The 15443-nt window shown below is 40.4% G+C and overlaps 1 protein-coding gene across 2 annotated transcripts in view; it reads right to left on the reverse strand.

Annotated features, from left to right (window-relative positions):
* Window positions 1-15443, reverse strand: part of MCUB (mitochondrial calcium uniporter dominant negative subunit beta) — a 79810-nt gene that overhangs the window by 20589 nt on the left and 43778 nt on the right. For both annotated transcript variants that reach the window (XM_075565118.1, XM_075565126.1), the window contains 2 exons: window positions 8744-8819; window positions 1155-1325 (listed from right to left, as the gene is read on the reverse strand). In XM_075565118.1, coding sequence (XP_075421233.1) covers window positions 1155-1325; window positions 8744-8819 — 247 coding nt within the window. The remainder of the gene's footprint in view (window positions 1-1154; window positions 1326-8743; window positions 8820-15443) is intronic.

The following is a 15443-nucleotide window of genomic DNA, read 5'->3' on the forward strand; positions in this document are numbered from 1 at the left end:
GTTAGGAAACTCCTATACCCGGATTGGCTGCAGGGTTTTGTGAATGAAACTCAGAAGTATTATAAACCCCCGAGCCAATCAGATTAGGAGATTCTAAGCACCAAGTAAAATTCCAACATTAACCCCTTTGATGCCCGTGTCTACCAAGGTATACCTCATAGCGGCTAACACACCCCTTAGAAACCGTGCAATGCTCTACTTGCCACTAAGGCAAACATGGGGTTAACCCCAAGATAGGGCCAACGCCAGTCTGGAGTAAGTTATAAAAAAATTGCGCTATTTACCACGCTTCCAATAAATATCGGGACTTGATGTATGGAATGAACAGGACTTAAACTGAGGTATTTAGTCATTTTGATGTCAGTCCTGATATTTGAAACGGCCGTGGTAAAAAAAAAAAGCGTTCTTTTTAGCGGTACAACAACATTGGCGTACTGCACCATAAGAACAAGATGGGGGTTTTTTTTGCCACTAATACCGCATTTTTAGCTTACTGGAGCTTGATGTGTCCAGGCCTAAGAAACAACCAGATGCTGCTCTATTTATTTTTTAACTATGATCTAATAATCCAGCTAAAGAACCGTGAGCAGAATGTTCTTGGACCAGTACTTTTGTTAAACCTCAATACAGGAAAAAGAATTTCCGCTTCTCTAGTATTATTAACCTGCAAATAACGGCACGGTAAAATATAGGCCCATGTTTGTATGTTGAATACAACTTCATGCTCCCAAATCATACATGCATAAAACATTACGCCCATATTTACGGAGAGCCACCCCAAAAGACACCTTCTGGTGACGAAAAACATTTGGGAGAGTGTATTTTTTACCAAGATGTGCTGGAAGGTGTCTTACGGAGTAGCACTGCTTAAAAAATATGGCCAACATAAATATATGTTAAAAGGACTTACATCTCGTAAACATTTGGACATTATTTTAGAAATTTGAATATTTATATAGTGTAGAAATAGGACGAGATCTACAAAAATAAAACTCTTAAATTAAAAATAAAAAATAAAAAATGTAGTGGTACTCTGGGTGTGGGGAAAAAAAGACCAGCGATACATCCTTGTGTCATCACAGCAATCACTGGCAACCATGCGTATCACACGACCCCTCAGCGGACAACAGAACAGGAAGGAAGGAAATAAGTACCTGTAGATATGGCAGCCGCCACGTCAATGCCTCCGTCTTCCTTCTGAACATCCCTCAAAAAGTTGCCCACTGTTGTTGTCATGGGTTTGACGATGAACTTGCAGCGCTCATTTCGAGAGGGCAATATGACTGTTATCACAGGGAGTCCGTGGCTGTAGTGAACACTCACATCTGGTGTACAAAATACAAGAATAAAACTTGAAATTACAATTTTTTACTTCTGGCTTGCAACTCGAATGAGGCGACCAAACTTCCCAAATAATCCACGCGTCACCAGAAATGAATCCCATTTCTGTCAGAGGGACCTGCAACTGTTTTTTTTTTAATTACTAATAAAATAAATGATAATCCAACAATTAAGCTTGAGAATTAGGTTATTGCATGTACTGCACCAATAATACATGAATTCCAAATGAACATTAGATATTTTGAGATTTCATATTGAAATATATTCTGAAATGATTATAAATGGGACTGAAATATCAACAAGGTGTGGATCAATGTTTTTTTACAGGAGGTGAAGCAGGCACAGTTCAACTCCAGTTGTACCATCTGGTTCCAAAGATCGTTACTGGAGAAAGTGCCGGCCTTTATGTCCAGGAGAAACAAAATGGCGGTTTGAACAAAAGAAGTCATTGCGCTGGATATTTAAAAACCCAGGAATTAACACCTTTCACTAGTAAGTGTCTCAGGGTCCAGGGGCTCCCCAGAGCTAAAAATAGTCCGGATGGCATATAAAAGAAAATAAATGTTTAAAAAAAAAAAACACGTTAAAAGCAGCAATGCTACATTCCCCCTTTTTTCTTATTTTTATATGTACAGCATGTGACAATGTATAATCTACATTCTTACCCAAGGACAAAAGGCCTTTGTGGTACTAAAAACAAGGCGCTATCGACCATAGCTGAATGGGGGTTACAGAGGCTATTACTGTCATATGAAAAAACACACAGATATGTGCTTTGTTCTTGATTTATGGAAACACAGTTAATAATATAGATCAAGGAACTGACAAACGTGTGTAACGCAGGGGAGCCACTTCCCACTTATAGCCGCCTAGGCCAGCTTCGTCCTGTAGTAACAAATTGTTGGTTCACCAAGTCAAGGATTAAGTCTAGATTTCCCACCCCTGTCATGGGCAGGCGCACTCACGCACCTGAGAATACAGTAAGAATCCCATGTTGACAGATGTGTATATTATTGATCCAGCAACGTCCATGTAAACTTTCTCAGTTTATTTACTTATAAAATGTTTTACCAGGAAGTAATACATTGAGCGTTACCTCTTGTTTTAAAGTGTCCTGGTCACAGAGTTCTAATGGCAAATACCTGGTTACAAATACATAAAATGTATAGTTACATTAAATGAACAGGGTTATACATTATATTTAAAGACATTGCATGAACATATATTATCTTTATATGTTATAGGCATATGTAACAGTTACAAGCCAGATTAAAATGTGAGACAGCTGAAGTCTTGAAATATCTTAGACTGGTGGCGGCTATGAGAATCTCAGGTAGATTGTTCCAGTTGTGAGGGGCACGATAAGAGGAGCGGACGAATTTCTTGTTGAACCATTGGACCGTGACATCTTTTGGAGTCAGATCTCAGATAAGTGCTGTATGGGGTAGGGGTGAGGAGCTTGTTCAGAAAGGCGGATAGCTTGTTCAGAAACTATTTGAAGGCAAGACAGGAAAATGTTACCATGTGTCTGAACTCAAGGGATAGACAATCTAGTTCTTGGAGCACCACTTAGTGCTGTTGGTAATAGCACAAACCAATTATACCAGCTAGATATATCAATAATAGCATAATTGCCAATCACAAACAGTTCCAGGAAAGCAGCTTAGACTTGTGTTCATGCCTTTGGGGATAAGAGCATCCAGTTCAAAAATCCAGTATGACTCGCGCTGTAATAAAATCTGTCACCACCGCTACCAAGGGGTTGCACTTGGTCGATAAGCATCCCTATAGGGAACACACAGGAGGATTTTCATTAACAAAATGGAGTGTTGCTGGATTCCCATCTTGTTTTAACGTCCCTTCCTCGTTGCGTACTCTAGAGCATTTGATGTTATGTTCTATTCAAATTCAGATTTACAGTCAAGTGGTTTCCCCATGTATATCTTGCTACACGGACATTTCGGCATATACACGCAATGGTAAAAGTGAAAATCTTTAAGTGAATATGTAGTTAGACTGTAGTTGTACGAGAGGTCGACTGGAGACTTCTGCAAACTCTTCTACACAAGGCCACAAACCGTGAGCTCCTCTGACCATGCTATTATCTCACGCTTGTTAGCCTGCATAATTGGCGCCCCTGTACACTTTATTTACTGAAGTCTCTCCCAACACTTATCTGCACACAACTTCCTCTCCCATCCCCCAAATCCCTGAACAGACTTTAGCATGGCAAATGCAGCACGCTTTCAGTGGCAAGTAAAAGGTACTTATCTGCTCAATGCGCACACTAACTGGACATACCACCGCTGCATGCAAAGTTACCTACCATTGTGATAATGAACCTGCTACTTACCTCAAGTCTGCTATTTACTGTGGCCTCGTGGAAAAGTTACTCTTTATCCACTACAAACTCCTCCCTTCTGCCCAACATCATACCCACTGGACTACTCAAAATTATCAACTTAAATGTTGGTGGAGAACTCTGAAAACGAGTACACCAACCACAACTCACTCTAATGCAAACATCACAACAACTTAAAACCTGCAAACAATGACTCACATTTGTATTTACCATATTTTGTTACTCACTTTAGCAGGGGATATTGAACTGAACCCAGGCCCTACCTTTTCAACGCTGTCCCAGACCCCTGAGAAAGTCCTTTTTGGAATTTGAAAGGGGCTATCTGTTGTCCAAACTGGATGAACTAAGGGCATGGTGCCTTATGCATAAACCCGAAGCCATCCTTCTCACAGAAACATGGCTAACTCCTAAAACCTACGATGCAAATATCGCCATTAAGGGATACTCCATTTCTAGGAAAGATAGGTAAAAAGAGAGGAGTGTTACTTTATATTCAAAACTCCTTACAATTTGCACTGCTAAATTGCCCCCAAATCCACCCTATTTTAAAATCGTAGTGGTCAAAATGTGCCTTCCTTTCTCTAAGCCCATTCTTATTGCTGGCATCTACCGCCCCCTAAAGCCCCACAACATTCCCTGACTGATATCACTCACTGTCTTGGCTCAATTTCCTCTCCGAATGGAAAAAGTGTGAGCTGTTGGGTCTTGGGGATTTCAACCTCAATTGGCTTGACCCTAAAAAACAACAAAACCCAGACACAACTTGAGTCACAAAACCTAATCCAACTAACAAACCTAAAATCTCAAAACCACTTTGGATTTTATCTTCTAGTTCCAACAGAAACCGATCCTCTGGCATTCCACCTCACATTTTTCAGTGACCATGCAATTGTGTACTTTGTAAGGAAAATCAGACCACTCAAACCAAGCCTGAAAGTTCTACTCACTAGAACATTAAGAAACTAATCCACAACCGTTTCTTGCTGATCTTACCAACTGTCCTTGGTACAGAATCGACTTGATACTTAACCCCGATTCTGTACTCTATTTCCAAATAGAGTTCTTAAAACTCTGTGATACCCATGCTGCGGAATAAGAGTATTGGTGTGACACGACAAATGTCCTTGTAGTGCAGTTATATATCGAGTGCATGCAATGAAAGAAAAAACACACACAGCATAATATTGTAAGTTAAATGTGACACACAACAAACAATAAATAATAAATGAAAATAAAATAAACTAAGTAGAAGCCTCAGACACAAGACAGGTGATTGACACTGAATAAAAAAAATCATTTATTAAAAAATATATATAAAGCAAATGGAAACTGAGTCCATACAAGAATCCAATAGTACTCTTCTGCACTAGCTGAATTCCCTACTTACAAGATGGAAGGTGTTAGCAGGCGGTGGATAATGTCAGAGTATCCCCTCTCACTCGTGGCACGTCCGCTACTAGATGATTGCCGTCGCCGGACTGCCCCCTGGTCCGTAGCATACACCGCCGATGGTCACCGTCGTTTGATGTCTCCCATGCCGGGCTGCGCCGAGTCTGTGCTTGTGTTGGAGTGCACCGCTGTCTGCTCTCACTCTCCGCTGACTCACAGTTGTCGCGGGATGCTGGAAAGGATGCCGGTTCCGGTATAAGCCAAATCGCTGCCTTCGGTCTATGGTCTCTGCTCTGATGCGCTATTGAGACATGGGCTGCTGCAGAAGTAATAGGATTAACCCTATGCGTTTCGAAGGTCAGTCTCTCTTCGTCAGGGGTGTAGTGATGCTGATAAGCAGTGTCCATTTTTAAATAGTCCTGGATTGTGATTTATTTGGTTCCCCTGTGCTGCTGTCTGCACATGCGCAATAGCTATGGCTGCTCTATACGATAATACTAAAAAATCACTGGGCTTCTACAAACAAAATAAACATACATAAATATATACATACATAACACAAAAAACATTAAACAACCATTCATTAACATGACACATATGATATTCCATAGTAGTGTTAGATATTTTTTCCTTTACAATTAGATGAACTCATAGACCCTACATATATGAATATATAGAAATTAATCTATCAGGGCCTTTGATGTACATTCTATAGAGCGGTATAAACAGATATTTTTTTTTAATCCATACATAGATCGATAAATCAGGACTACATCATCTCTTTTGATTTATTGTTCCACAGTTAGGAATCCCGCTCTTAGACACTGAACTGTATATGAAGATGACGAAATAATCATCTTAATTTATATAGAGCCACACTACTCTAAAGTACACGTGTGAAAATCTGGAAAAAGGAGGCAAAAAGAAATACCACTTCACATCAAAAAGCAAAGTATTGGTGTTGGTCTTCTCCCAAGAAGGCTTTGAGATCAAATTCGACATTCAAGCCCAATGACGTTAATGTACGAAGCTGATAGATTCAGAATGACTTTCTTCTTGAGAGAAGACAAACTGAATTACCACCTCGCCAGTGTGGTATGGGTGCCTCAATGGCCTTGCAAGTGAGATCTCTCGGATTCTGTCCATGCACTTGAAGGAAATCATTAGATACGTTATGGATAACCAGACCTCGTTTGATATTGTAGATATGTTCATACAGCCTTCTTTTGATACTTCTTGTTGTCATACCCACATACTGCAGACCACAAGGACATTCTAAAAGGTATATGACGAAAGAACTATTACAACTTATGTGTGATGAAATGTTGTATGTTCTGGATGTTACATTGGTAATAAATGAAGCGCTTTTGGCACCGTATCGGCAGGCTGTACATCTATTACAAATATGATAACCTATATCATTAGTGTTCTTATGTGTACTTGAATGGGTGAGTGGACAGCTAAGGGCCAATCCCAAGGTTCAACAAAGGATGCGGCCGCTCCTCCTCCTCCTCTTACCGTGCACCCATTACTGGAACAGTCTACCGGAGACTCTCACAGCCGCCACCAGTCTAAGTTCTTTCAAAACAAAAGCTGTCTCAAATTTGAATCTGATCTGTAACTGTTAAATACGCCTATAACATATTATTTTTAACTGTGCATGCAATGTCTTGTATATAATGTATAAACCGGTTCATTTAATGTAACCATATATGTCACCATGGCTCTGTGCCCAGGACATGCTTGAAAACAAGAGGTAGCCTTCAATGTATTACTTCCTGGTAAAAAGGTAAATGAAGAAGTGGCACTAAATAATAATAATAATAATAATAATAATAGCATGTTCTTGTATAGCGCTGCTAGTTTTACGTAGTGATCACTTTACTTCCTGGTAAAACATTTTATAAATAAAAATAAATAAATACATGTGTAGTGAAACAGAACACGATGTTGCATATTGCAACTTTTGCCTGTGTATGGATGATTGAAGGTTCTACCAATTATTCATGAATTACATAGATCACCATTTTTACACCAGAAACCCACCCTGCTGGAAATGGGTTGCATTTTCTCTTTACATTTATCACAAGACTTTGCTCTAACCAATATGTCCCGCAAATTGCCGCTTGGATAATATGCCAATTGTTTCTGACCCTTTTTGTTACTCAAGTTACTGCGTTGGTGTAATGTTGTACAAATGGAATTCTGTTTTCTTTTAAAAGTGGTTTTCGGTGTTTGGAACTTGGCCTTTTCAAAAGGATTTATCTTCGAATTATCGCCCCTCTCCAGGAATCTGTTAGTAATTTCTGTCAATTAAACGGTCTATTAGGCCTCTACTAATATGCGATGGTATTGTGAAATGGATAATCCTTCTATTAACCTTGATGGAAAGTGGTCGGCTCGTGGTGTCGTATTACGGTCTGTTGGCTTTTTATATAGGGTTGTATATAAACTACACTGTATACAGGTAATATGCACATCAAGAAGGTTGACCATACTTATCTCTGGGTTAAATATAATTTTGACACCAATCGAAATGATAAGTGATAAACGTAATAACTTGATTTTATATACAGTAGTGCTTTTCTCCCAATGGGACTCAAAGCGCTTCACAATTACAGTATAGTGCACGGTACATGGCCCGTAGGATTGTTACAGAAACAGCCCCTGCCCAGATGAGCTTCCAATCGATGTTTTTGGTGCCTGGGGCACAGGGAGATAAAGTGACTTGCCCAAGGTCACAAGGAGCCGACACCGGGAATTGAACCAGGTTCGTTGTTTAGTCAGTGTCCTTACTCACTGAGCCACTCCTTCAGCCCATTAAGTGACGTAAGGGGGCAACGCCACACCATAAATATATCAAATAAATAATGGTGCCTACGTAGCGCCACCAAGTGGTGACGTCGCACACAAGGTCATTATTATAAATGTAACGTTCCTCTAGATACCCCAAACAGTGGTTAATGTATGATAGTGCGTCGGAGCTCCCCATCGCAGTGCCTCAAATCCGAAATTGTCTCTCTCCACCACCAACTGTAGTAAGGCCACGAAATATTCTGATGGGGGTGTCTAGAATGTCCTTGTTTAAAACAAAATAATAACGAAGTCCGGTCAGTCCCGTTCCATTAGCGATATTGGTATGCAATGATGAAATATCCATTACCACCAAAAGCCTATTATCAAAAGAGTTCCCCTAGCTTCCCAAATAAAACCCCTGCTCCTCGGGTAAGATGTAGCACATGATATATCCAATACATAGACGCACGCCAGATATGACACGTTTTTTTCCGAGTAATGTTTGAGAGTAAGGAGAGGGATTTAGGGATTATCGGTGGCAGTTAGATGCCATGTTTATTGTCAGGAGTCAGTGATTTATTTGGATCCCTCTGATCTGTGTACAAATCAATTATTCTAGTTATGAGCCGAGAATAAAAATTGTACGAAACATCCACAACAAGAAACTTCCTTAAGGAGGACCTCTCCTAAACATTGATTTTCATAACAATAGGTTTGGATAGCCTGGGCCTGCCGATTTCCATTTACAGAGGAGTAGAGGCCATACATTATGCATATACAAATATCTGGAATACTATCCTTACACTTTTATACATGCATCCTGTTTTCCACATGCATGCTGTACATCAGACTTACCACTGGAGGGCGCTTCTGTGCTGTAAAAGGCCACTGCACTGAGCCTCAGTTTTTGAGTTTGTCTTAAATTCCTGATCTATAAAGATAAAAAGATATACAGAAAATGGTATTGAAGCGAAGTATCTCTGGTTAAACGCAGACATTCCTAGGGGGCCTTTTTTTCTCCTGAAAAGGCCGTGTGCGCTAGGTCTTAATATCCCATCCCTACTCTTCATGAAGTTCAATTACTCATTGGCCCATATTGAATAAGCTGGGAAAGACCTTCCCTGCGCTGAAAAGAGCTGCTGCTGCATTATTATTATCCAGCACAAGGAGGCGGAATACTCACACAATGTTACATACAAGCTATTGAGAACTCATCTCCAATGTCATGTTTTTTTAGACTAGTACTGCTTGACCTGAGAAAAGGCTCCCGCTAGTCCAAATAAAGGCACCACATACTGTATTACTTAAAGCAGCAAAACCTGAAATCTTATAGGGTCTGATTTATATAAAAAAAAAAATAATCTGTAGTATTAGATAGTTTTTTGTTTTTTTAATTCATCTATTAATGCCATTTTAAGGCGTTTCAATATACTGAGCATCCTTTGATTTTGTATAGAAGGCTTCAGCAGTGCAAGATATTTACAACACTTTCCTTTTTGTGATAATTTGTTGCCAATGTTCCCAGCCGTTTGAGCTGCAAACTGAACAATAGATAATGTTACCCTGGTAACATAAGTATACATACATGGCTACCACATCTCATACCAACTATTGCAGGGCTAGCGCGTATTTTACACACAGGACGGGATACAGGGGAGCCCTGAGTGGAACCGTGCTATTTGTACTGGTGTTACTGCTCCCTGGAGGAAAATCAAAATGGCCAATTTCCCAGGCCCGTAGGAGACTGGAACGAGGCCATTTCAATCCCCAACAAGACCACCAGCAAGTATCTCGGGAACCAGGGAGGGCATGGAGCTGATAAAATGCTGTTGCCGATCCTGTACAATGTAGTATTCTGGCAGGACGAGTGCTTTTAATAATTCAGTGAAGAGCTCCATAAACATGCAAATTCTAAAAACTCAATATGTACAGAGCCAATGCTTCCACCTGCAAACTACTTCAGCAACACGGCAGCCTCTACTGATAACAGAGTAAGCGCAAAGCCTCCCATACACTGGCGACACACTTTATTCGAGCTCGGCTAGTCCCACGAATTCGGGTATACCCGGGTGTATTGAGGTTTGTGACTGTTTTCTGCCCGAGTGCATTGAGGTATTTTCCAGGCAGGGATTGAAGCATTTTATTCCCGCTGGCTGCAATACTGCACAGTATATATATATATACTGCATTACAATTCATGAATTTATGCCATCTGGTAGACACGCGAAGCATTGCAGCCTATTAAATCCTAATCATTATCATTTAACAGATCAGCCGCCCGTCAGCCAGGCATGAACCCAGGCTGGGAAGGCAAACGCAACGGGGCTTGTCAGAGGTGAGGAGCGGCGCATTCCAGGTATCTGCCAGGTACATACCGGGTATTTGCTCGAATAAAGTGTGTCGGTGCAGTAGATTGATATTGAGAGGGATTGGTGCAGCCGCAGCGAGGATCTCGTAAGAGCGCCTGGGTACAGCACTAGTCTAGTGACACGGACATGTGGAACGGGAGCGGCTTTTGTAGCGACGCTGGGCGACTGCAGGGATACTGTACCTCGCCCAGTCACCTTGTGATATGCAGTACTAAACGTTGCGAGTGCGCTATCTACTCTTAAGCTTTACACGATATAACCCCAAGGGAAGGCTTTGCACTTCTGGTTGTGTTTTCAGTTGTTGCACAAGAATTTGGTTGGATCTGTAAGGAAACTGCAACCTCTGGGGGCGATTTGCAATGTACGTGGATTGAATAAACTGTGTAGATAGACTAATTTACTAATCCCTCACCATACATTTTCTTAATATCAGCATTTATGCTGTTTACATAATGACCATTTGCCCCAAAAAAGCAGCTCATGCTAAAAAGCTCCTCATCCCCCCCAAAAAAACACTCTACAGTCTTATTGTGTTGACCCAGTTCATCTCCACAAGCTACATTTATTAGCAAAACAAGATACACTTTATTGGATCCCGCAAGAGCACCTCGTCTGTTTATACGGTCTCCGTGCCTCTTATTACCAATTAGAGCGCATTCATTTCCATGGCGGGCCAAGACTTTGCAGGGAGCCCAGAAATAAACACAGCCTGGAGGGGTCGTCAACAGGATTTTTTAAGGGGAGTTTACTGAGAGGGAAGCCCAATATTTTGAATGATAACCTATAAAAGGCCCAAAAGTCCCTAAAAGAACCTGTGCTACCGTTAATATTATAATTAGTGCACTTAATGCCATTGCAATTATCTAGCTGCAGTTGGACAGTGTGAGGAAACAGCTGCTGCCCTCCAATAATAGGTAGTAAGTGAGCAGCCGGCAAGCAGTGTCCTAGAAAACAAGCAAAGGACGGGGGATATCTTGTACATGGGCTGTGGGTTCAAAAGTTTAGTTCGGTAACGCTGAGGCTAAAATGACAAGTGGCTGTGAATTTGAACCCATCCCCTTTTATCTATGTCCCTTATATTCACAATGAAGTAGTCGCCTGCACAGAGATATACAGTAGGATGGCAGTAGGCATCTTTTCTGGGTTGATACCTCCCTCTCCCTTAGGTCTGGATGACACAGAAGCTATTCCTCCTGCCCTCCTATACTGTATCTCAGTGCAGGCTTCATTGTGAATGTAAGGGGGTTAGGGATTTTCATTTCTCTCACACCTTACTCTAAATAAAGCTCAGGATTTCCTACTATAGTGAAAATCTGGCCGCCTCTGGTCAAATTAATCAGGCAGATGGGTTACCCAAGTACACATTTTCATAACATTAGCGGAGTAGGTGGCATGAACGCTAATTTGCAGGTGCGAATCTGCCATGTAAACCTCTTGCTATTTATATAAGGATAATACAACTCATAAATGAATTGAAAACAATGTGGTAATACTATAAAAGTCTAGGATAAATGTGCCGAAGACGCCCAAAAATGCACAAATATTTCATTTAATTATTTATATTTAAAGTTGTACCGATCAAAATCAGCAAATTTCAACATTGTGAGTTCCCAACACTTCTTTGCTATAACTGCTAAACCCCAGAATGATTAATATACATAATACTAGGAAAAATGAGTTCTATATCTGTTTCACACTTGGCTTCCATTCTGTATAATAGAACAGAACAGGCACAGTTTCCAGACTGGCACGTCCTGTGTTTATCCATTGCAGACCATTGACCCTTATTAAAGCTTCTGTGACTGTTTTCCTCTGCGTGGGAATATTTGGCCCCTTCAATGCTGAAACGATCTGGCAGCACTGAAGGGGCTAAGCCTCATTGAAATAAATGGTGTTTAAATCTATTCCCTGAGCAGGGGGAAGATTGCTTCACAGAATACCAAGCATGAGCATGGTTCTTGTTTTGCTCCACTAAAGCAGTGAAACAGATATGAACAGGGTCTACTGGAAAACACAATCGTGCTTGAAACATGGCTAATGCACCAGAATTCATTTGTTCATGCCTTGGAGTTAGCCAACTTACAAATACCATAGGACGCTTTGAATATACAGTATCTGGTTTGTTCTGTGAACACATGCTCCAAATCACATTTTTGTTGGCCTTGTAATTGAGGTTATTCCAGGAGGCTACACTGCATTCATTCCATACTCTGGTTCCTGATGGAAGCTGCATGATCTCCTGACAACTCCAGCTATTCACAAAAATAGGGACATTATAGGGATAAGATTTCATCATGTGCTCTGCACACCTTGCGTTGATTATATGCCTCTGCTAGTGGATGGATTTAATAAAGCATTGCAATGGAGTGTGAGAAGAGCAAAATGATGGTTAGGTTTCGGGTGGAGAACTTGGTCCTGAATAATTTACCATCTTATAAACGCGTACAATAAAAAATGAAATGTATAAAGTGTCACTGATTGTGATTTAATAGCTCATTACACTCAGCAAGGCAGTGTTATATTAATCAGGATTTAAACCCACTACAAACACTCAAGAGAAAAGCTCGGAACCTTCTACAAAGCATGAGGCACACACGGAGAATAGGCTGTGTGTAAAAAGTAATCACACAGAATATTCATCCGTCATATTACAGCAAAGTAAATAATAAAAATATCCTTATTTACCGGTATATAAACAAAACACAAAAAAAGGGGGGGGCACATAGCAAAGACCACGAAGGAAGTAGAATTATTGTTATAAAATAAAAAAGGTCTAACACGGGGAGATACAAAAACAATAAACAAAATGTACATCACCCAGGATGCCACACACAATCCATACGTGAAATACCGTACCGGGTACACAGTAAATCTTAATACATACATACATACGAGAAAAAAGAAAAAAGAAAGCCCCAAATAATAGCACTCTAGTATACCAATTCAATATGCAAATACAAATTTTATTGAATGAACTGTCACAGAACAAAGAGTCTAAAAGAAAGCAAAGAATAATTAAAAGCAGGCATAGATCCCCTGTACGTAAAGCTTGACAATCATCCTCTAATAATAAATTCAAAGATGGACAAAACGTCCCAAATTGAAAAAGTGTGTACCCTTGAGTATATCAAACAAGGGGAGGTTATGTGCTGCAGTGAAAGGGCTGAGATGAAAAAGGAGTGGCAATAACCAAGTAATCAAATCATATCAATGCTCATTCCTATTGAATCATATGCAATAATCTCTGGAAATGGAGTACATCAGTACAGTGATAAGAGCAATAGGTATGAAGCTTGGAAAAGCACACTCCAAAAAGCTGCATACCCTGAATCACATACCACCTAGGCATCAAACACACATAAAATCTGTAGAGGAAGCAAGGAGCAATAGCTCAAAACAAAGTAACGTGTCCCTTAGGGGGAACAGACCAGGGGATCCTGCCTACAGCACCCACTCCTACGCGTTTCGGCCAGATGCCTTCAACTGGGAGTGGTGGTGTACATACATACATACATACAAGAATGCAACAGCAAATCACCACCAAGTATACTAGCAGTATATGTTGGTAGGGAAGATTTACATGCGAGTAAAATATAGTCGCGCAGTATCTCTAATAGAACAAGGCTTGCACGCAAGCCTCTTGTTTTTATGTTGGGATAAAATGTCAGTCATTCGTACTGCTTGATGCGTTATGGTCCTCTTTACCATTCAAAGTATAATCTGTAAAACAAGCGCAAAGAATGACCAAGAACATAGCTCAACACAATTTAATATAAACAAACAAGATTCAAATATACAGAGTTTGCACCCACAATCTGTTTCCTTTGTATAAAACCTTAAGTGTGAAGATCAATAGTTGGGGGTGCGTGGGGTGTCCATGCCGGGCTCCAGCCAGCATGTGCCTTGGTGTTCACTCCAAGGCTTCCTTCTCAGGAAATCACTGAAGGTAGTTGGCTTGCTTTGCAATGTATGACGTGCAATATCGTTAACGATTCGCCTCTCGTTCACCTTGACGAAGTAGTCATAGGAACGGTGAAACACGTTGGATTTGAGTGATAGCAGTAACATCACACGTCAAACATTGCAACACCACCCCAGCTACCTTCAGTGATTCCCTGAGAAGGAAGTGTCGGAGTGAACACCCGCGCACCCCCAGCTATGGATCTTTGCACTAAAGGCTTTATATAAAGGAAACAGATTGTGAGTGCAAACTATTTTAATCTTGTTTGTGTATATTGCATTTTGTTACGCTATGTTCTTGGACGTGTCCTACAAACACACACGATAATATAATACGCAGTACATAAATTCACGGTAAAACAAATACAGCAACACAAACAAAGACAACGTTATTGCAGCCGCTGGCACACTCCCTCTGGGAAATACCGCTGTAGTCCTGTCCATCTCTTGCCTGTGGCTGATTCAAAACAATAGATACTTCCCATGCTGATGTGCTGTGCATGTCCCGCTGCAACAAGTTCACAATAACGTTGGTTACATCTGTACATGAAACAGACGCAAAAAGGTTTCCTCTTTAGTGCTACATTTCCCTCCCTCCCATCCCAGGAACAGGGCTGGTTTGAAGTAAAATCAATCCAACATCAACAAGAACATAAAAGGTATATGATGTGTTGGCTATAACAACTCGTCTGGTTTCCATATTATTAGTTAATGCATATGGAAATAAATCAAATGGAAAGGAGGGGGAAAAAAAGGTTATATTTATCGTGAACTTAAAGCTGCAGTTCAGTCAATATCCTGCATGTTTTCTTTTTTTAATAAATCAGTTCTGTAGTAAGAAAAAATACTTTTAGCATTTTCTGTTTTTAAAAAAACAACTTTGAAAGACCAATTTTCTTGTATTCTATTTTAACAGCCATTTGCTAAGGCACTGCCCCTTCATGTCCTGTCACAAGCTCTGGCACACCCCTGCCCTCCCTCTAGCACTTGTCAATGCAGCAGTGCTCATGAATATTCATGAGCTTCCACTGCCAGTCAAGCAGATTATAAACAAATGCCAGCTTTTAATATGTCACCAAATTTCGACCTATCAATACATGGAAAACGAATTGACCTGCAGCTATACTGTTCTTTAGGTAATTAGAGATTGCACACATAAAACTATTGAAGTAAAAAAATAAATGTAAAAAAAAAAAAAAAAAAAGACTGAACTGCAGCTTTAAACA

Source organism: Ascaphus truei, chromosome 1, assembly GCF_040206685.1.
Source record: "Ascaphus truei isolate aAscTru1 chromosome 1, aAscTru1.hap1, whole genome shotgun sequence".
NCBI lineage: Eukaryota > Metazoa > Chordata > Amphibia > Anura > Ascaphidae > Ascaphus > Ascaphus truei.